General features: G+C 49.4%; 1 protein-coding gene across 2 annotated transcripts in view; it reads right to left on the reverse strand.

The window, feature by feature from the left end:
• XDH (xanthine dehydrogenase) overlaps window positions 1-19,154 on the reverse strand; it is a 61,191-nt gene extending 42,037 nt beyond the window's left edge. The window contains exons 1-8 of one of the 2 annotated variants that reach the window (XM_047744173.1): window positions 19,000-19,154; window positions 12,868-12,925; window positions 9,849-9,945; window positions 8,552-8,660; window positions 5,141-5,267; window positions 4,138-4,199; window positions 573-641; window positions 182-268 (exon numbers count right to left, since the gene is read on the reverse strand). In XM_047744173.1, coding sequence (XP_047600129.1) covers window positions 182-268; window positions 573-641; window positions 4,138-4,199; window positions 5,141-5,267; window positions 8,552-8,660; window positions 9,849-9,945; window positions 12,868-12,925; window positions 19,000-19,041 — 651 coding nt within the window. In that variant the 5' untranslated portion in view covers window positions 19,042-19,154. Of the gene's footprint in view, window positions 1-181; window positions 272-572; window positions 642-4,137; window positions 4,200-5,140; window positions 5,268-8,551; window positions 8,661-9,848; window positions 9,946-12,867; window positions 12,926-18,999 lie in introns of both variants that reach the window. The other variant, XM_047744172.1, reaches the window with a different exon arrangement.
• Between the last annotated feature and the right edge of the window lie 1,426 nt (window positions 19,155-20,580).

Here is a 20,580-nt window from a genome sequence, read left to right on the forward strand (position 1 = left end):
TCAGAGTGACACGTGTGAAGGAAGTGTGGGTCCCTTTGGAATATGTGACAGAGGGACTTGACCTCTGGGTGTCAGAAAAAGGACAAGGTCACAAAAGTGCCAGTTGGTATGAAATAGAGCAGGCCTCCAGAGGCTCATGGCACAGAAACTGAGTCAGGCCTCTCCCCAGGGCATCACCTACCAGCAACTCCGGGGGGAAGATGGGCTCCTGGGTGGGATCCAGGGGCATGAACTCCTCCGGGTTGAATAAAGATGGTGAGAGAGTGACCTGCTGGAAAAGGGAAGAGTTGGGTGATACCATATCTCCTCCTTTAAAATGTCCTGTAGGATCTACCCAGGCCCTTGTGCAAGCAAACCTCCACTACCCCATCCGGCTTAGTGGAGGGCCGGGAAGCTCCTGGAAGGCAGGATAAAGAGGTCTTGCCAGAGGGCATTGCACATTCACCACCCTCGGGGTCTGGGCATAACCATTTCCTCTTCCCGCCACACTGTCAGGAGTGCGAAAAGAATCTATTGCCTCCTTTAATCTGAGACTGGCCCCCAGGCTTCCGTGGAGAGGAGGACCCACTCACTTTGGAGTCTGTCTTCTGGTTCACGCAACAGTCCCGGCTGTCGCGACTTCCTCCGCAACACCCGCCATCCTAGAGAGATGACAAACACACAAAAAATATTTGCAAAGAGTTTTCCCAGAAGCTTTAAAAAACCTGGGTCACTAATATCCAATGAAATCTAGCTCTGCTCCTACCCCAGCACCAGGGGGAACAGCAGATGTCCGCTCCCCATCCCACTCACGTGTGCATGGACGTAAGACCTCTGTTTTAACCACTTCCCCTTTCTTGGTTGATGGAAACTAAGAAACTCACGCAGGAGAAGCAGGAGGAAATGTTAATTTTAAGAAAATTTCTCTCCGGGGCACCCGGCTCAGTCAATTAACCATCAGACTCGATTTCGGCTCAGGTCATGATCTCAGGGTTGTGAGATGGAGCCCCGAATCAGGCTCTGTGCTGGGTGTGGAACCTGTTTAAGATTCTCTCTCTCTCTCTCTTTCTCTGCCCCTCCCAGCCCTGTTCGTGTGCTCGCTCTCTCTCTCTCTCTCTTTCTAAAAAAAGAAAATTTCTCTATAAAAGCTAAGTCCTACTTTATCAAAACATATCTTTATGCCCATTTTCACACCTCAGGGCTTCCTCCTTAGGAAACCTCTCTGAGAGGAATCCCCATGGGTGCTCTCGGCACTCGAGAGCCTCTGCTTGGGCATCGGTCAAGTTCTAGGAGGCCTGGCTGGACTCCTTCCAGGCCCCCGTCTCTGTCGGGCTCCTTCCAAGCAGGCCCAAGACCAGCGCTGGCTTCAGAGAGGTGTCCAGCCAGTGTGACCGATGACCCCACCACTGCATATCAGGTCCTTCTTGCCAGAAAGCTAAACACTCCTCCTTCCTCACTGAGACCCTGTGCTAAAGGGAGGGTACAGGTCCGATGACCCACCACCCCTGGGCAAGGACTGACTCGTCACCGCTCTGGGTGCCAATGGCAGAGCAGGGAGTAGGGTTCGCTGCCTCCCAGAACTGAGGCGCTGAGGAGGGGAAGGGTGTGTTCTCCTGACTGATGTGTGCCAAGAAGGCGGGAGTCTCCGCTCAGGGTCTGGGAGACACTCCAGACTCCCGGAGTTATGCTGAGAGGCAAAGGTGGGAGCAACTCCCAGGGATGGCTCCAAGCCCATGTCCACAGCGGCCAGCTCCTGCAGAAGGCAGTCCTTCGGCCCGTGAGTCACAGGAGACACATTGCCCAAGGGATGAATCACACCGTGACGAGTGTGCCCAGAAAAGCCCTTAAAGGGCCCGGAGGCTGACAGGATGGCCTCAGGGCATCTGAAAACACCGTCAGCCCCGTCCTCAGAAGAGGAGCCTCGGCTGCCTCAGCCCCCTGCCCACGCTGCCCTGTGGGCTGACCGCAGCCCCCTCCTGCACCCACAACCCTGCCGCCGGGTCTCCAAGCACTCTACTTTGGACCTTCCCACCATGGCCTTGGCCTTCTCCTCTGTGTTTAGACAAAAAAGAAGAGAGAAATAAAGTTCCCCTAGTGTCTCTTCTCATCTTTCTTCTTGGAGACGGTGACACGGGGGACTCACTGGACCCCACCTGAAGGGAGGGAAGCCGCGTCCAGCCAGCCGTCAGCCTCACTCACCCAGTCCTTGTGGGGAAGGACGTACTTCACGGAAGTACATTTTCCAGATAAAGTGTTGGCACAGTCTTCCTTAGATCTTTTTACTTGATACTTCATGGATGTGGCCATGACACAAATTACTGTGATGTACAATAACGTGCCACTGCCCTCCATGCCCACTGAGGTTGGATAAAGCTGGGTTTGGTTTTTTTTACCCCCTGGAGAGATTTCTCCTTTTCTCAGCAGGCTGGACTGCTAGGCTCATGCTCATTTTTACAGTTCCTCCATGCCCTTCTTTGCTCCTAACCGGACATCATCATTTCTTGCTCTGAACAGCGTGCCTCCTTCTAGCAAACACGCCCCACTTTCCTAATGTGCATGGCGGGCTTAAGAATGAGCTAAGCAGGTTCATTAGAGCTGTATGTAAACTCAGAATGCAGAGGCTCCAAATAAGGCCTTGGGCGGGGGGCGTGTCTCCAGGGAGTAAGGTGCATGAGCTCTGAGCACACTCTCTGTCCCAGTCACTTTGGGAGCTCTGCTCTGCTCCTCGAGGCCCCGCAGCTTGATCCAGGGAGGCAACGCCAGCACAATGGAATCGGGAACCCTTTCAATGATGATCAAACTCCAGCCCGGCAAAGGACCATACCATGGATTACATTCACAAGCCCTTCTCTTTTCAGAAAGTAGGAGGGCTGGTGAAATTGTATCTTTCGAGAAGCCTCTTCAGAAATAAATACATGGACAAGATTAACAATTCTCTGTTCTAGGGAAGCCTGAGCAATTGACGAAAGTCAAATAGCGAGGAATGGAAGAAACATACCAGCATCGTAATTTAGAGTTGCCGTGTATCTAATACTTAAGATGTGCCAGTGTTTTAAGGGCTTTAGGAGGGAGAAGTACTTCCCACAAACACCATAAGAATTATTATAGGTATTATTACAATTCTGTGATATCATTGTAATTATGTATGTTTTATTACAGTTACAGCTGTATTAATAGAACATTGTAATATTGTATTATTATAATCCCATTTTAGAAACAAGGGAAAATACCCGAGGTCATGCATCGTTTCAGTGAAAGGATGAGATTTGAACCCGGGTCTGCCACACTCCAGGTCTGTGCTTTTGGTCATTTTCCCTTAAATCCACACCTCCTCATTCTTAGTCATCAAAAGCATTCAGCAGAATGGGCTGCCTTCCCTCCCTGTAGACCCCATCCCTGTGGCCACCCTCTGGGGTCATGTGGATACAACGCTCCTTTTCGGAATGGAGCAACCCTCAAGGTCCGTGAAAGGCACAGGTGTCTGTGACTCTCCCTTTCAACCCAAAATCAAACTGAGAAGAGATGGTTTGATTAGAGTCAGAGTTAACTTGCCCCAGTTGGAGAATCAGGTGAAATCTGGGGAGATAAGCCAAGAACGGAGAGGCCAGCACTCTGTCCTCCCTGCGGGATGGTTGGTGCCTGTCGGTGTGAGTGTGATCAGGACCTGCGCGGCCAGGCTGTGGCTTCTCCCCCAGAGGTATACAAACACGGCAGGGAGGTGCCCGCTGACTGGAGATCTAATTAGCAGTTTCACAAGCCCCACAGAGTGCCACCTGCAGACGGCGGCTCCTCAGAGAAGAACGGAGAAGCTCAGGGCCTGGGGCTGTGGTTATTTAACACCAGGCTCAGCATCTGGGCCACCGGAGCGCATCAGACCCGAATGCCCAGAGGCAGTTAGCTCTGGGACTGCATGCCTCTTCCAGGAGCCAGCCTTCCCTGGAAGAAGGGTTCTCGGCACTCCTGCTATTGCCCAGAACCCTCTGAACAAGAGGCAGAGTTCAATGCCCGCACCAGGTACCAACAGTGGGACTACCGACCAGGTGGCCCTCCTATCTTTCTCCTCTTTCTTCCAGAGGCCCTTGGCGTCCCTCCCTCTGTTATTCCTGAGTGTTGTTGCTTTAGGAGCAGGGCTGCAGCCACCCCGGGGCTCCCACTTACCTTGGCAAAGGTCCGGAAGCCCTGAAGGATGGGTCTGTAGCCCGTGCAGCGGCACAGGTTTCCTGGGAGCAGAGGAAAAAAGCTGCGTTGAGAGCACAGGCCCCAGGGCAGGGGAGGGGCTTGTGGCTTTGCTCCTGGCTCAGTGAGATGCTCAATTTGCTTATTCTGTTTTCTCTGCCTGGAACACCCTGTCCTCCTTTTATTCCTGACTTCAAAACTTCTAACGCTTCTTCCAGGAAGCCTTCCTAGACTGCCCAGACTGAATCAGGTGCTTCTTCTGGGACCCCCCTTGATGCCTGGTTATAGCCTTGTCAGTGAGCTCATCAAACTACATTATAAACTCTCTTCTCACTTAGAGTGCAAACTCCTTGAGAGTAGAGACTGTCTTTCACCCCCTGGGCCATCCCTGTGCCCCCTGTGCCTTGCATGGTGCCTAACACGATAGGACCCAATACAACGAATTGAATAAATGATGAATTGAAATGGTGAATGGATGGGGGGCCTGTTCAATCCAGTGAACAGACACCTTGTCCAGGCTCCCGGGTCCAGGAGGCAAGGTGGGAAATCTACTCCAGCCCAAGGCTCAGGATCATGGCCACCTTCTTCCTCATTATGCGGCCTTTGCAGAATCCTGCAAATCCTCCGTACAAGCGGAGGAGAATGGGAGCCACGTGACTAGCCTCTGTGGAATTTCCCAAATGATCTCCTCCCGCGCCCACCTCCCTGGGCTACCCCATCCCAGTGCAGGAGGACACCTCAGGAAGATAAACACTAAGGCAGGAGACCCCCAGAGGTCTCCAAACCATGCGAGTGTTCTTCAGACCGAGAGAGGGCTCAACTCCAGCCGACCCGAGCCACCAAGTTGGGGTAGTCTGAGTCTTTCCTCCGGAGGGCAGTGCCTCGCTCTCTTAGCCCATTCCTGACTTGGACTCTGGCCCTGCCCTAACCCCCACCATGCCCCGTTTGCTATGCCCCCTCCTAGGTGGCACCCGGAGGCCCCTACCTTGGAAGGCATTCTCGATCTCCTCAATGGTGGGCTCAGGCTGGTTCCGAAGCAGCGTGTACATGCTCATGACAATGCCGGGCGTGCAGAACCCGCACTGGGAGCCGTGGCTTTTGGAGATTCTCTCCTAAAATGGACAGATGACATAGACCCACATGCTGGCAGAAGCTCTCTCAGGGTCTCTGGATGACCCACGGGAAGCCTGAGCATGCCAGCAGGGAGGGTGGGAGAGCAGTCCCTGCACGAAGTCAGTCCTAGGCCCAGTGGTGGCCTTGGCCAGCCACCAAGCCTCTCCAGGGCCACGGGTACCTTGCCTGTATGATGAGGGCCACCCGTACTTATCTCTGGAGCTGTGGTAAGGATTTAATGAGATAAGTCACGTTAAACTCCTAACATTATTATACCTGGTACATAGTAGGTGGTCAACCAACATTGGTCATTCGTAGGAAAGTCTCGTCGAAGAACAGTGACCATTAAAACCAGAAGGGCTTCTCACCCTCCATTCTCTGCACTGAACAGTGGAGGAAGGAGGCCCAGAGATTGAAGAGATTGAACCAAGAACACACACAGTGAAAGGAAGAACGGTCTCACGTTCTTTTCATACTCTAGCCTGCAATCCAGCAAACCGGCATTTATTAAGAACTAAATGAACGTTTTTTTTCCCCCCAAACTAAAATATCATTACATTCTTAAATGAAGGCAATGCCAGGAATCCATGGGAACATAAGAATCTGGAAATGTGCTACATAGAATTTGTTATATGCATTGAATGTCACAGAATTCTCATTTAAACTCTGCCAGATTTTTCGTGCCAGGAGATTCACCATGTCCACATTACTATTATTATTATTGTTATATTACTATTATTTTGTCTCCTGGGAGTCTCTCTTGGTACTTAAGTAAAATTGCTGAAGTACTGTGTTTCCAGTGCCTAGGATATACAAATGTTCCTCCACTTTATAAATATTTACTGAGAACTTATTCTGTGCCAGGCTTGGTAAGGGCCCTGGAAACAGAGCAATGAAGAAGAGAGACAAGATCACCAGTCTTATGAAGTTAGTAGGGGAAATACTGACAAAAGAAAGAGGAAAATTCCAGGTAGAGATCAATGTTTTGTAGAGATTTAGTAGAGGCTGATGGGACCCGGAGTGACCAGTGGCCCTTTGGGAGTGCTCCAAAATAGCCTCTCTGAAGAGGTGCCTTTTAAGTTGAATTTAATAACATGACTTGAACAAGGAAAGAGGATATATGATCTAATTATGTTAGTTAAGAATCACCTGAGGGGGGGCCTGGGTGGCTCAGTGGGTTGAGAGTCCGACTCCTGATTTTGACCCAGGCCACAATCTCAGGGTCATGAGATCGAGCCCCATGTCAGGTTCTGTGCTGAGCATGAAGCCTACTTAATATTCTCGCTCTCCCTCTCCCTCCTCCCCTGTCCTGCTCTCTCTCCCTCTCCCTCTCTGCCTCTGATTCTCTCTCTCTCTCTGCCTGATTCTCTCTCTCCCTCTCTCTCTCTCAGCCTCTGATTCTCTCTCTCCCTCTGCCCCTACCCTGCTCTCTCTCTCTTAAAAAAAAATTTAAGTTACTCCAGCTGTGGGTAGGGAATGAATAGGTTACACGGGACAAGAGTAGAAATGGGGACCAGGACACAATGGTCCATGTAAGAGCGGAGGGTAGCTCAGACCAAGCAGTAACAGGATAAAGGAAATGAAGGCTTCGCCGTAGGGTTGGAAGTAAAGTAGACTTCGCGTCTGGATGGATTGGGTGTGGTGCAGGAGAGAAAGAACCAAAGGTGACTCCCGGATATTTATCTCAAGCAACTGGGCAGATGCTTTCGCCATTGACTCAGATGGAGGAAGACTGGGGAAAAAGGTCAAAAATAGGGTTTGTGAAGTCTGAGATGAGCCATCCATATAGTGATGTCAAGGAGGCGGTTGGAATTATGAATCTCACCTCTGAGGAGAGGTCAAAGCTGAAGACGTAAATGGAAGTGCTGTTGGCCCATAGATGGTACTGAACTCGCATGGGGGTTGTGCAGAAGACGAGGGGAAGGGGCCCGGCCGGAGCTCTGGGGATGCTGCAGCAATTAGGGACTTGGCAGGCCTAGAGCCAGCCCCGAGCACCAGCCTGGAGGGAGGAAGGTGAGCAAAGCGTGGTGTCCTAGAAACCCCAAGGGAAAAAACCAATGGACAAGGAAAGGTGGAATCTGGCTCTACAGCTAACTCAGGGTCCAATAAGCACATGGGGATTAAGAATCTGTACCACTGGAAAGGGCGGGGTTTGGTGGATTAATCAGATACTGTCCCTGTGTTTAAACTCTTTTGTCTTTCATCTACTTGTTTCCAATTACAAGCCCGAATTCACCCTCTCACCTCTCCTGCAGGTTGGACAAGTTTAGTGATTTCCCCTTTTGCTGCCTAAGAAATGAAGCATTATGGGCGCTGTGATCTCACGTGACTTGTACCAGCTGCCCTGCCCCTCCCCCGAGAACAAGTAGCTCGCTCAGCCCCAGGCCCTAGCCCAGCCCCCACATCAGGTGCTCAAAAAGGCATGATCTGAGCAGTGGGTCTCCTCAAGTGGTCAACGGGCCTGCCTCTGGCACCTTCTGTGACCGTAATGTCTGGAAGATCCCCTGCCTCAGTTTCCCCATACGAGAAGCACTGGAAATGATGGCCTTTCCTTCACACAGTACTCTCTGGTCCTGTGTGTTGCCATGTTGCCTAAAAATATCCTGATTCTTTCCACAAAACCTCAGATTACTGTCCGCTCTTGGTTCCTAATTTCAATCCACTGCCAGGCAGCCTGATACCATCAGAAAAAAAAAAAAAAAATCTCAGTCTGACACTCAGACGCCTCTATTCTCTCATTAAGCCCTTACTAACCTCCCTGTTAGTGGGGTAGAGGCCTAGCAGCTCACATCCATATCCCCTGCAGGGGGCCGTCAGAGAAGTCATGGGATTACCATTCCAGCAAGCAGGGAGTATGTGGGCTTTTAATCAAGGGCACAGGGCATCTGAAACCTTGAACCCGAGACAGCGGGGATTTCCTAAGCACACGCGGGGGCGGGGGTGGGGGTGGGGGGTGGGTGAGGTGCTCTCTTGCCCCCCTCCCTCCAGGTCTGGCATAGACAGCCTGCCCTGGCCACCTGGTCATGCTGACCTTGCGGTTCCCTCAGGGTCAAGCCACGTCACACCCATGGTGGCCACAGGAGGGAGCTGCAGGCCTGGGGCCCATTTTTCTGCCTCGCAACCGCACCCCCCCCCCCACCCACCCAGCCTCTTCCTCCCCAGGAGAAGGAGGTGAGGGACGCGGCCAGGCCACAGTGCCTCCTGCCCCGGCAGTGACACTCAGCCTCACAGCCCAGAACAAGAGTCCGCAGCCCTGGCTTGAGCCTTCCTGGCCTCCGGTTACCTGCACGGGATGCAGCCTCGACTTCGTGCTTCCGATCCCTTCCACCGTCGTCACAGCAACATGATGCAAAGAGCAGATGGGGGCCAGGCAGGCATTGGCAGAAAAGTGACTGGAGCCCCAGATTAAGGTCATTCCGTTGTCCACTCGAGGCACCGGAGACTTAGAGGGGCTTTGTCATGACCCCTCCCTCTACGTTACATTCTGGGCTCTTCCCTGGGTGTCCTCGCCTCTCTACCCTGGCCTCTGGGCTAGCAACAAAGGAGGCTCCCCCCACCCCGGTGAGGCACGAGCCCCTGCAGGGTCCTGCGGGGCATTGGGCCTCCAAGCTGGAACACGAGGGTCATCCTCAGTCACCTCAGTCACCCCCACCCTGGAGGCTGAGTCAAGAGGAAATTTCTGGCAGGTTCCAGGCCCAGTGCTTGCTCCTCTGCCTGCAAGGCCCTTCCTTAGCCTCTTCAATTTCAGAACCTCCAGTCACGTTTGCCCGCCCTGCTCTCACCCTCTTGTCTCCCATCCTCTGTGGGGGGAAAAGGAGGGGGCGATCCCCAGGAAACATGAGACACCATCCCCTTAAACAGAGGTTCTTGATGTCTATTTTTTCTATTCGCCATTCATCCATGTATACAAGCAGCACCAGTTTCTGAGTCCAGTCACATGCCAGGCACTCTGCTGAGGGCCGAGGAATCAAAGGTGAGTGAGATGTTCTTCAATAGCCCACGGTCAACCCAGGAAAATATGTGAAGCCTGGGTGAAGGTGCTGTTTAGACAGCTTATGGTAAGTGTTTCAGGAGGGCTGAGCACAGAACACTCTGGGACCAGCACAGACATGGGGTACCTAACCTAGACTTAGGAGGTCAAGGAAGGCTTCCCGGAGGAGGTGTTATTTTGCCCAGTCCTAAAGAGCTAGCCAGGTTAGCCAGATGGAGAACTCCTAGAAGAAAGGACATTCAAGACCTGGACAACAGCTTATGCAAAGACCAGGAAATGAGTAGGCCAAGAGTGTCAGTAGTCCACAGTTGTCCCTGCAAGGATGGAGTCCTGGGCCTGTAGAGAGAGATATCTGGAGAGGAAAGATGGGGCACACCGTGAGGGGCCCTGAGCACTAAGCAGAGATTGGACTTTACTCCAAAGGCAGTGGAGTCTGACCGAAGGATTTCATGGGATTGGAAATGAGTCTGGATCTAGAAAGTTCACCTATGCGTGTACACACATACACACACACACATGCACACACTCTCACAACATGACCCCTGCCTCATAGTCCTTGTGTCACGACCAGCCAGTGGGCAAAGGATACACAATCTTGTTCTGAAAACGATCATACTTGGAAAGCATCACGGTGCAGGCCCCACAGCCGCCTTCTCCACAGCCCAGCTTGGTCCCGCTTAGCCTCACTGGGTGGTTGAGGGTTAAGGAACATCTTTGCTGGGCTGCTGGGAAGTGCGTGTGCACAGCTTTAAGTATAGAGCCATCCACTGGCACACACAGGCTCGAACCCCTCAACCCAGGGAGGCCGCAGACCCACATGGCCCCTTCATCCCAGAAATCTGCACTGTGACCCAGAAGGTGAAGAATGGGACCATCTCTACCGCACAGATGAGGAAAGGCATCAGGCTCCCATCAGACAGTACCCAAGTATTCTCCAGGACTGGAGTCCTACTGCTCTCCAATCCTGGAGATGTTTCTTGGCGTCAGGGGCTTCCTGGTCTGGTCTTAGGGGATCCCAACCCTGTGGTCTCACTGCGCAGGGGGATCAGTCACCTCAAAGGCTGAGCACATGGGGCGACCCTCATATCACTGCAGCTGGGTATACAATGAAGCCACTCAGGCCAGACAGAGACATTGATCTGTTCTGGGACCCACTGAGTCCTGCTTGTCACCTTGACCCTTTTGGGTTGCTGAAGTCCAGGAACCAAAGTTAGAGTTGGACCAAGGGCTTTTGAATATCCACCCATAGGATATGTGACCAGAAATGAAAATAAGGATGATCTTTGAGGTTGGGGGCCAGGAGTAGCAAAATCTCTTACATGTACTTGCAGAAGTAGTCTGATAACTTTGAGTCTGCTAGTGTGCCTAAGTACTAGGCTATTCTAGAGAGCAGCACTGACCATGGCCCCTTTCCCTGAGACACATGGGCTCTGTGGCTGCTTTTCCTGCAGGCTGTAGGCCTCTGAGCCGTCCAGCTCTCTACCGAAGGTGGAGGTCATTATCGCTGGTCGTTTCCCTCATTTGCAAGATAAAATGAAAATTCATCACGAATTCTAGGCCATTCATGGTCTGATCATTCAGTCATTTCAGTAATATTTATTTCTTACTTTTAATATGCTGGACATTAGTCTCTTTAAACATATAGCATCTTATACTTGAAAAAGACTTATACCCATGGACCCAATTGATTTTCACAATAATTTCATGAGCAGGTGAGGCAGAAGCTACTGTTTCCTCACAGATTAAAACAAAACAAAGAAAACTGGGGCCCAGGAGGTAAGGTGGGCCCAGAAAGGCAACACAGTCACTCGGGTCACCTTGTGTGAGGGCCCAGACACAATCACCTGACTCCAGATTTGGGGACTCTTCCCTTCACCATGTGGCTCTCTCTTCTAAAACACAACTGGGAAGAGCTCTCTATACCCTAAGTTATTCCTCTGACTCCTCAGAATCTATGCAATGAGCAATAATTCAGACAACTTAATAGTCCAAAGTCTAGCAGAATCTTCCAGCTGGGGGATTTTTTTTCAGAAGGCAGAATAGCAGTCAAGCCTAGGTTTTTTCCTCTTTCCCAGAACTCTCAGAAATGAACTCTCAGGGCGGTCAGCCAAAAGCCACCCGACCTTCACTTCTGTAAAAACTTTCGGTTTCAGATTTCATTTGAGATTTGACCTTCAAACTAGCAACTGCCATAATCAGGAATATCTGAGGCTCTGGGGCCTTCAAAACTTCATCAGAAAACTAGCATTGGTGTCCACAATGTCTGAGAATGTGCTTGTCTCCTCAGACCCCCTCCCCCAGGTACAGGGGCTGGCAGTGGAGTTCTGTGCAGTCTCCCGATCCTACTGAGTGATTCCACCAGGTTCATGGGCCATGAAACTCCAGACTCACCCTCTCTCAATGGAAAATCCAAGACAAAGTACGCTGGAGCTGGACATCATCTGATAAGAAGTAAGTGAACCAGAGGGAAGGCTGTGGACTTCAGGTTTGCTTCTGTGGGTACGGCAACTACTCTCTGCTGTCCTCAAATAGGGCACCTGAATGAGCCACTGGACATTCCTGACTCTGGGATTGAGGGGGATTAGTTAGCAGAAGTTGGGATGAGCGACATCCCAACAACCAACCCTGAAGAGTTTCCAGCATGACTAGAATGTTGAGAGCATGCCTCTAGGTTTCAGTCAGGCTCTGCCAGGATTGGTCCAGAATAGACGAGCAAGAAGCAGGTCCCTTCTCATGTGTCAAACTCACTTCCTCCTTGGTCAGAGGCATTGCTGTGGGGATCAATGAGCTCACCTATGAAAATCACCTTGAACTCTACCTATGTACAGTAAGTGCTCAGGAGTCCCCTGTCCCTTGCCTCCCAGGGTGCCATCTCCACACTGGATGGCACTCCACACACTTCCCCACTCTGGAATCCTTTCTCAACAAATACACCTTCCTCTGACATCCCTTCCACCTTCACAGAACTGGAAAGATTCTCTGGAAAGCCTCAGTGAAGATCTCCTGAGGGAGGCCAACTCCTCCTGAGGGGAACGGCCACACAGTTCACCAGGGCCAATGAGGGCCTTTCACAGATACTCATTTTACAGGCCCGGGATTAAACCCTAGCATCACTAGAGTCTTACCTGGAAGAAATCCTAAGAAACATCAAAAATAATCCTCTCATTCGACAGTCGATAATTTTATACCTGGAGAGCTCAAAATATGTCCCAGGGTCACACAACTGCTGAGTGACAGAGCTACAACTAAGATGCAGGGGTCCAGGGGCGCCTGGGTGGCTCAGTGGGTTAAAGCCTCTGCCTTCGGCTCAGGTCATGATCCCAGGGTCCTGGGATCGAGCCCCGCATCGGGCTCTCTGTTCAGCGGGAAGCCTGCTTCTCCCTCTCTCTCTCTGCTTGCCTCTCTGCCTACTTGTGATTTCCGTCTGTCAAATAAATAAATAAAATCTTAAAAAAAAAAAAAAAAAGATGCAGGGGTCCAGAGCCCTGGCTCCAGAGCTTTGTCCTCCACACTTCACTGGCTTCCCACAGTCACTAGAAAATAACATAAGGCCTAGAGAATGAACCCCCACTGTCCTGCGCCACACCCTCACCCCGAAGTCAGGATACACTTTCTTCTCAGGTAGGCCAAAAGGGTTGTTTCTGGATCTGCATTTTTCTCCACCACCTATAAGAACAAAAACAAAAGAAAAATGTATCCTAGATATACTTAGCCACTGCCTCACCCAAGAGTTTGTCGAGTTAATAGGGATGTGCCCAATATATCATGGTGCCTGGATGGCTCAGTCAGTTAAGCATCTGTCTTTGGCTCAGATAATGATCTCAGGATCCTGGGATCAAGTCCCTCATTGGGCTTTCTGCTCAATGGGAAGCCTGCTTCTCCTTCTCCCTCTGCCTGCTGCTCTGCCTACTTGTGCTCTCTCCCTCTCTGTCAAATAAATGGCAGCCGCAGATCCCCATCTGTGCCCCAGGCATGTACCATCTCAGAGAGTAGAGGGCCAGTCTGTTGGCCTGTGCTGCCAGTCATTGGCTCTGATAGCCCAATGCCAACAACATAACACATGTCAGACATGGAGAAGAAATCTCAACCCAAAAGTCCACAAATTGTTTATTCAATAAGATAGAAAAGTTGCCTATAAAGTGAGGTGCCAGTTTCTGATGCAAAGAGTCAAAGGAAATCCACAAAAACCTGCATTACTACTCCTACCCATCCTATGTTATGAAGGTAATAGGATTTGGGTGACTGGGATGGTTAAGGAGAGAGAATATGTGACAAGAGTTTCTTTAGAGAGAGCGACACTATGAATCTTACATTTTCCTAAGGTTGAGGAGAGGAGGTATCTGCCTCACGCCTCAAACTTCATGAGGGGGCTTCCATAGCTCTACACAGGAACCTAATATACAGCCTTTGTGAGATGGAGGATATGGTTGTCTGGCATATCTGAAAGCTAGAGATAGGCTTACCAGAGAAGCTGAAGAAGAAATGGCAGTGTTGGGATCAGTGTGCACTCCCAGAGTCTGGGAGGGCAGAGAATGTGAAGTGTTGGCTGTGGACCTGGTATAAGTCATGCAAGAGAGAGTGAGCTGGTGTGGAGGTGTTTAAATCATCCCCCAAGCACTGACTATGGAAGGCTTTGGACCTCCAATAGGGTCTATACAGAGTGGACCTCCCACAACTGGAGGCTGAGGAAGGGCCATGGGCCAGAGAAAAGCACATGCCCCATGTCATGAGACTTACAATGGAATGTTCCCAGTGGTGGGAAGCCATCTTCCACCAGCACTGACTTAATGAGAACTTTCTTCCAACCCCACCTCTCTATCCTGAACTGAGGCTGTGTATAGAAACTTAGAAATGACCATAGGATTTTTTACTGATTAAGAGCAATCCAAGAAGTCATAAAACTGCCAGAATTTGCCCCCTGAAAAAAAGTTTAAAGGAAAGTGGAAAATCAAATTAGTTTCCTTTCATTAAAACACCCCACAAGTCCAGTTTGTTCAAAGTCCTAGTTACAAAGTTCACACAGGAAGCTATTTCTTTTCTCTTGGAGAACTCATAAATGCACAAATAAAGATCCCTATCACTTTGCTTGGAAATGACAGGAAGAGCCTCTTAGCTTACTGCCTTCCCCCTGAGCTGTGCCTTCCTCATCTTCTGGCTCAGCTTCCATCACTGCTCTGTGCCTCCTGCTCTGTGCCTCCCATGACTTCCCACATATGCCAGGTAAGTTCAAGTTCCCTGGGCTATCTTCCAAGGCCCTTTTCCATATGTCTGCAATCTTCATTTTCAGCCTTTTCCCCTCCTACTTCCATATGAACCTGGTCTTCACATCCCATAGAAAATACAATGTATACCTCTGACTCCGTGCCTTCAACTATTCCATTCTTCTTCCACCTGCATTTTGACTCACAAGACCCCAAACCCTTCCCCAGCAAAGGCTTTTATATCATCTCAGCCATGAGTGGTCCAACTTTCCTTGCATTCCTACAGAGAATGGCTGTGCCACTCTCACAGCATGGCTGCAGGGTTGGCCCAGCAAACACCATGGAACCCTCTCTGAACAGGACGCCAATGGGTATTCCAAAGGACAAACATTTTGTGGGGATATGAGCTTAGGAAATGCTGGGTTCAGCATATTGTTCTGATAAGATTTAAGCATCAAAACCAATAATAGCTCTAATGGATTATAACCCATTAAATAAGATTACAATTTATGAGTCCAAAGTGATACCTAATAAATAAACAAATTGGAGAGATGGGTAAGTTCGTCCTGATGGAGGAATGCCAATTAATGAATCCAGTTAGCCATCTTGCAATCAGCACAGTAAATGAGCCAGTCTAGAATTATCCATGGGTGCTAAAACTAGTAGGTGAGAGTTTGATGAACAAGATATTCACATAGACTCAAAGGATCTTCTTACAGATTATTTGCTAACTATAAAGGATAATAAATTTATCTTCCAGTAGAGAACACTGATGGATGCCACCTTAACCAAGTGGTCAAAGTTCACATTCCAAATAATGGAGGAACCTGACCTCACATGTCTCCCGATGTAATGTACTGAGAAACACTTACCACTTCTCGGGCATTCCTGCTCAAAATTCAGACTCTGAATCTAATTATAAAAAAGCATAACACAAACTCAAAATGAAAGAAATTCTAAGAAATAATGGCCTATTCTCTTCATAAACATCAATGTCCCAAAAGACAAGGAAAGGTAAAGTGCCATTCCAGCTTAAAGGAAACTTAAGAGACATGGCAACTGAATACATAGTATGACCCTGGGTCCCAGGCTTGGGAGAAAAGTTATCAATGACATTATTGGGGAAATTAGAAAATGTTGCAGAAGGGCTAAAGATTAGGTAATAGTATTATATCAACACTTCTTTTCCTGATTTTTATAGAGACTAGTTCTATAAGAATGTTTTACTCTTGGTTTAAGGTTTAGAAGGGCATGATGTTGGATATTTACCCTCATATGGTTCAGAAAGAAAATTTTATACGTTGTGTATTTATTTCTATTAATTTTATACATAAATAAATATGTAACATTATGTAGGTACTTATATACATCTATATATCTATGTATATACCTATATACATATCCATATATGTCTAATGCACGTGCTTATCCCATAAACAACTATTCGTTGTGTGTGTGTGTGTGTGTTTGTGTGTGTACAGGGAGAGAGAGAATGAAGGAGATAATGATAAAGCAGATGTGATAAAATGTGAACAGTTGGTAAAGGTGTGTAGCCTATTGAGTGTTTCTTTGTATGCTTCGTACAACTTTTTTGTACACTTAAAATAATTTCAAAAAGCAAAAAAATTTTTTTAAATAGTTCTCTTCAGTAGAGGATTTCCAATGGCATTTAATACTCGTGCATTCATTCTGTCCTCATTAATTGGATGCCGGCTGGATGCCAACACTGTGCTAAGTGGTTGAAAAATATCTGAAAAGAGAGGGCACATGGGTGGCTCAGTCGGTTAAGACTCGTGGTTTCAGCTCAGGTCATGATCTCACAGGTCGTGGGATGGAGCCCCGTGTCCAGCTCCACACTCAGAGGCAAATCTGCTGGACAGTCTCTCCCTCTGCCCCTCCCCCCACTCTTACATGTGCACATTCTCTCTCTCTCTCCCCGCTCTCCCTGTAAAATAAATAAATCTTTAAAAGAAGAATATCTGAAAAGAGCATTTTGTGGGCCTAGTTTTCTGTAAAATACATTTTGTAACATATTACTTTGCCTAATTATAATCCCTCTCTTTAACTGGTCCGTAAGATCCCGAGAGGCAGGTGCCTGGCCTCTTCTCAGAGACCATACTCACCCAGTGCCAATGTACCCCACAGGCGCAGGCCTGGGAGGAGCTCGTAATGTGAGTGAGTGAGTCAAAGCCACCATGAGGCTCTCTGTAGCTGCCACCTGCTTCTGTGGGAATCACCCCCACCTTTAGCTGTGCCCCTCATGCCTAGTCGGCCAGACTCCTCCATGCACCACAGTCTCCACCAAACAGAAAGATACTGCTGAGATACTCTAGAATCCTGCCCACAAAATGACTGTCACTACAATAACACCAAAATCCTGGGCAGCTCTTTCTTTTCCTCCAACTCTGACTCTAGAACAGAAGACATGGAAACGATCATCATCAAGGCCCATCACCACCACAGAAGCCCCCTGAGGTATTTGATCGTTGGCCTCAGGACCTCTCCAGAACCCCAGTCAGCAGAGACAGAGTCCTGGACAGCCTAAAACAGGAAGAATAAGAGAATAAGGCTTACAATGAAGAGTGAGTCACCCATTCCAACAGCTTCTTTGGTAACTTCTCACGTACTCACGTACGTACGCATGTACTCACAGCCACCTTGATCTGACTGGGGATTCCTGCTTGGTCTTGGGTGCAAAGAACAGCTTTTACCTCATCATCACTTCTTAGATTGCCTCTCCACCTTTCTAGCACTTTCTCAAGAGGCTACAGGCTTATGGCATCAGAGCAACTGACACTAGGAAAACTTCCAGAGATAGTGGGTTTGATATGACAATAGCATCTAAAAATGTTAAATTGCTTTCCTGAAGTGGATCTGAGATACAGGGGGAAACAACCTCGCCAGGCCAGATTTCCCTCGAAACGCGCCTTTTCGTGTCCAGTGCGTCACAGCACACCATCCCTAAGGAAGAGCACGACCTGGTCCTGTCACATATGAATTGATGGTATGGTAAATAAGACAATCTTAGAGTAAGATGTGGCCCTGGAAGTCATTGAATCCAGCTGCTCACTCAATGTAAAAACCGTTTAGAAAAATTCCACCGAAGATGCTTCGTGTAAGGAATACTTCTAGAAAGTCAATTCAACCATTTCTTGGATCTCTCCGAGGCAATCGCTGAATGCAGCAAAGTTGTTGGAAATGCTGGGTGTAAAATTTCACAACCACCAACAGGGAAGCTGTGCCCTACCTCTTGGCTTACTGCCAGATGCCAATCCTCAAAAGAAATTGACATGGAGAGACACATGGAACCTGGAAAAACATGGCTGACCCCACCCTCAGCACCTCCCGGTGGAATGCCTCACATTGAACCCAATGGTCTTCAGAGCACTGATGTTGCCGTAGCTCACGGAATTCCCTTGCTAGTCACCCAGACACATCCTGACCATTTAAGCACCAGATGCCCCATGAAGCTCATTTTAGCTCTTGAGAATTACCTCAGATGTCGCCCAATTTCTCAACTCAAAAACACCAGTAAAGCAAAACAAAGAGAATTATCCTTCTTTGAGGGCCCCTTGGCACAGTCATCCCTCACACTCTCCGCATGGCTATTTGCAAGGTAGGACTACGGCTGTCCTTTCACTGTCCCTTTCATTCCTGACCTGGGAGCTGGAGCAGACTGGAGCATCTCAGCAGGGCTCAAGGGAGGGGAACAGGGACAATGCGATGTGCTCCATGTGCTCGCATGCTCCCTCCCACCTCCTGTAGTGAAATTGCAAGGATTTGCACCCTTGCAGGGCCTGGAGGACTGGTCCCCATGTCTGAAGTCCCCTTCTGCTCAACGCCCCACCCCCCACGCTCCCGTGTCCCTGCGTACCAACAAAGTTCATCCAAGTGGGCAATTTTTATCAAAATAAGAGACTTAAAATATTTATATGCAGTATTAAGTGGAGGGAGGGGGAGAAACATGCCCCTTATGAAAAAGAAAAAAAAAAAACTTCGTGGCTTGCCACAAGATGTTAGTGATGTCCTCATACAAGCTAGTTGTCACATTAGCCTTGAAATGCCAGAATCAAATGCTATGTCTATCTTACACCCCGGTATTAGCAAGAAAATAAGTTCCTGTTCCTTCTCTCAGCAAAGAAAACAACAAAAGCCAGAGGACAAATTGGATTAAACACAGAGATAGAGGCGTGGTGGGTGACCTCCAGTCTCGTGACCCTGTGCCCCTGCCTTCGCTTTGGGTCAGGGTCTCTGCTGCTGCACATCGAGTGGGAATTCAAGCCTCTCTTCTCGCTTGCCTCCCCGGATATGCCTTTGCCCCTGGAGCATCCTGCCTATGTTCCAGGTCTGAGAAGGTTTTCTTCCCCCAGTGTTACACAAAATGCAGCAACAACTTTGGAGGGAGGGAGAGAGAAGGAGACGGGGAATGAGTGAGAGAGGAGAGAAAGAGAAAGAACAGAGCCAGCGTCTTCCAAAGAACAAACATCAGGCCCTGGGAGGGGAGCAGAGAAGTCGGACCTGAGGCCAGCTCCTTCTTACCTTCTTGCCATTCACAAAGAAAACCAACTCATCTGCTGTCATTGTTACAGGTGGGGTCCCTGAACTCCAGCTACTTCACTCCCAGAAGGCACTGACACACCGCCTGGCTCAGCAGCTTGAAAAACTACACCTCCCCGCAAAAAATGAAACTTGGCCAGCCAATAGGAGAAAAGCTGCCTAGAGCTCCAGGGCACAGGGAGGGCTTGGCAAAAGCCACCGGTTTATGTAATGAGGAAAACGCAAACAATCTTAGGCAGGAAACCACACCTCCAACGGCTGTGTCAAAGAGCACGGAGGAAGGCACAGGCAGATGTCAGCCCTGGGGAGGGCCCGTGGCCAGGTGACCCGTGGTCTTAAGCACCACCCTCCTGGAACCTGTTCCATCACACGAAGGAGGAAGGGCCAAAGTCAGAGCCCTGGGATAAAAAGGATTCACACCTTCCCCTCCACACTTGGCATTTTCCCATTCGGGTATACAGCAACCCAGGCTCAGCACTTACATGGACGATGCATCTCACACGGCCCGGAGGAGCTGCCACGAGGTCATGAGCCATGGAGCCCAGTGATCCAGAACCAAAACCTGGCATCTGACCTTGGCCATGTTGTCTCCAGAACTGTTGTTTTCATCCTGTAAATGGGCCTACGAATGGCACTGAGAGCAGAAGGCAGAGAGGCGAATGATATGTTTCTGGAGTGTGTTGTAAGTGTGCCAAGAATCAAAATCTTTACTACTGTCGTGAGTGTATTCTCAGAAACACAACAAAAACTATCCTGTTGACACACCGTTTCTGAGGGTCTTCTTCTGTTTGTTTCTCCCAGGAAAAGGCCCCTGATAAGTGATCAGAGTAACTCATTAAGAATATTTCAAAATATCGAATAAATTAAAACACCCACACCTTCCAGGCCCGGTTCAAGTTGACACAGAGCTGCAAACCTTCCCCCTCCAGTACCCATTACCTGCTGGTGTGCACGCACAGGCACACAGCCTACCTGGGCAGTGCCAGTGAGCTCTCCATGGTCAGCCCCCAGCTGGGCCTTCCCCATACACACACAGGCACACCTGCACCAGCATTCCCTCTGGTCTTTAGTCCTGGAAGAGCCAGCCTCTCTGCAGTGGGTCACTCCCCCTGTGCCCCACGCAGGCTACATGGGGAAAGAAAGGAGTCTTAGGCACATGACCTCAGGGGGATGGCCCACTAGGACATTATCAGCACAATGCCTTCTCCTTCCACACACTTTATCTAAGTAGGAGATGAGATCTCACCTGTAGGGAGACAAACCATCCTCATTTGGCCCCAACTCTTCTGGTCAAAGCGCTGAAACTATGGCCAGTCTCTCAGTGCATGGCAAACTGGGATGGTTGATCACCATAAACCAATGGTTCTTAACTGGGGGATTGGGAGACATAGAGGAGACATACCCATGTCCATATGATTCAAGGTCATGACTGAGAGATGCTACAGGTTTCTAGTAGCTAAGAGGACAGGGACGCTACTAAACAGCCCCCCAATGTATAGGACGGCCCCCCGCAACAAAGAATTATCTGGTCTGAAGATGTCAATAGAGCCAAGATTGAGAAAC

The sequence above is a fragment of the Lutra lutra genome, chromosome 9 (assembly GCF_902655055.1).
Source record: "Lutra lutra chromosome 9, mLutLut1.2, whole genome shotgun sequence".
Taxonomy (NCBI): domain Eukaryota; kingdom Metazoa; phylum Chordata; class Mammalia; order Carnivora; family Mustelidae; genus Lutra; species Lutra lutra.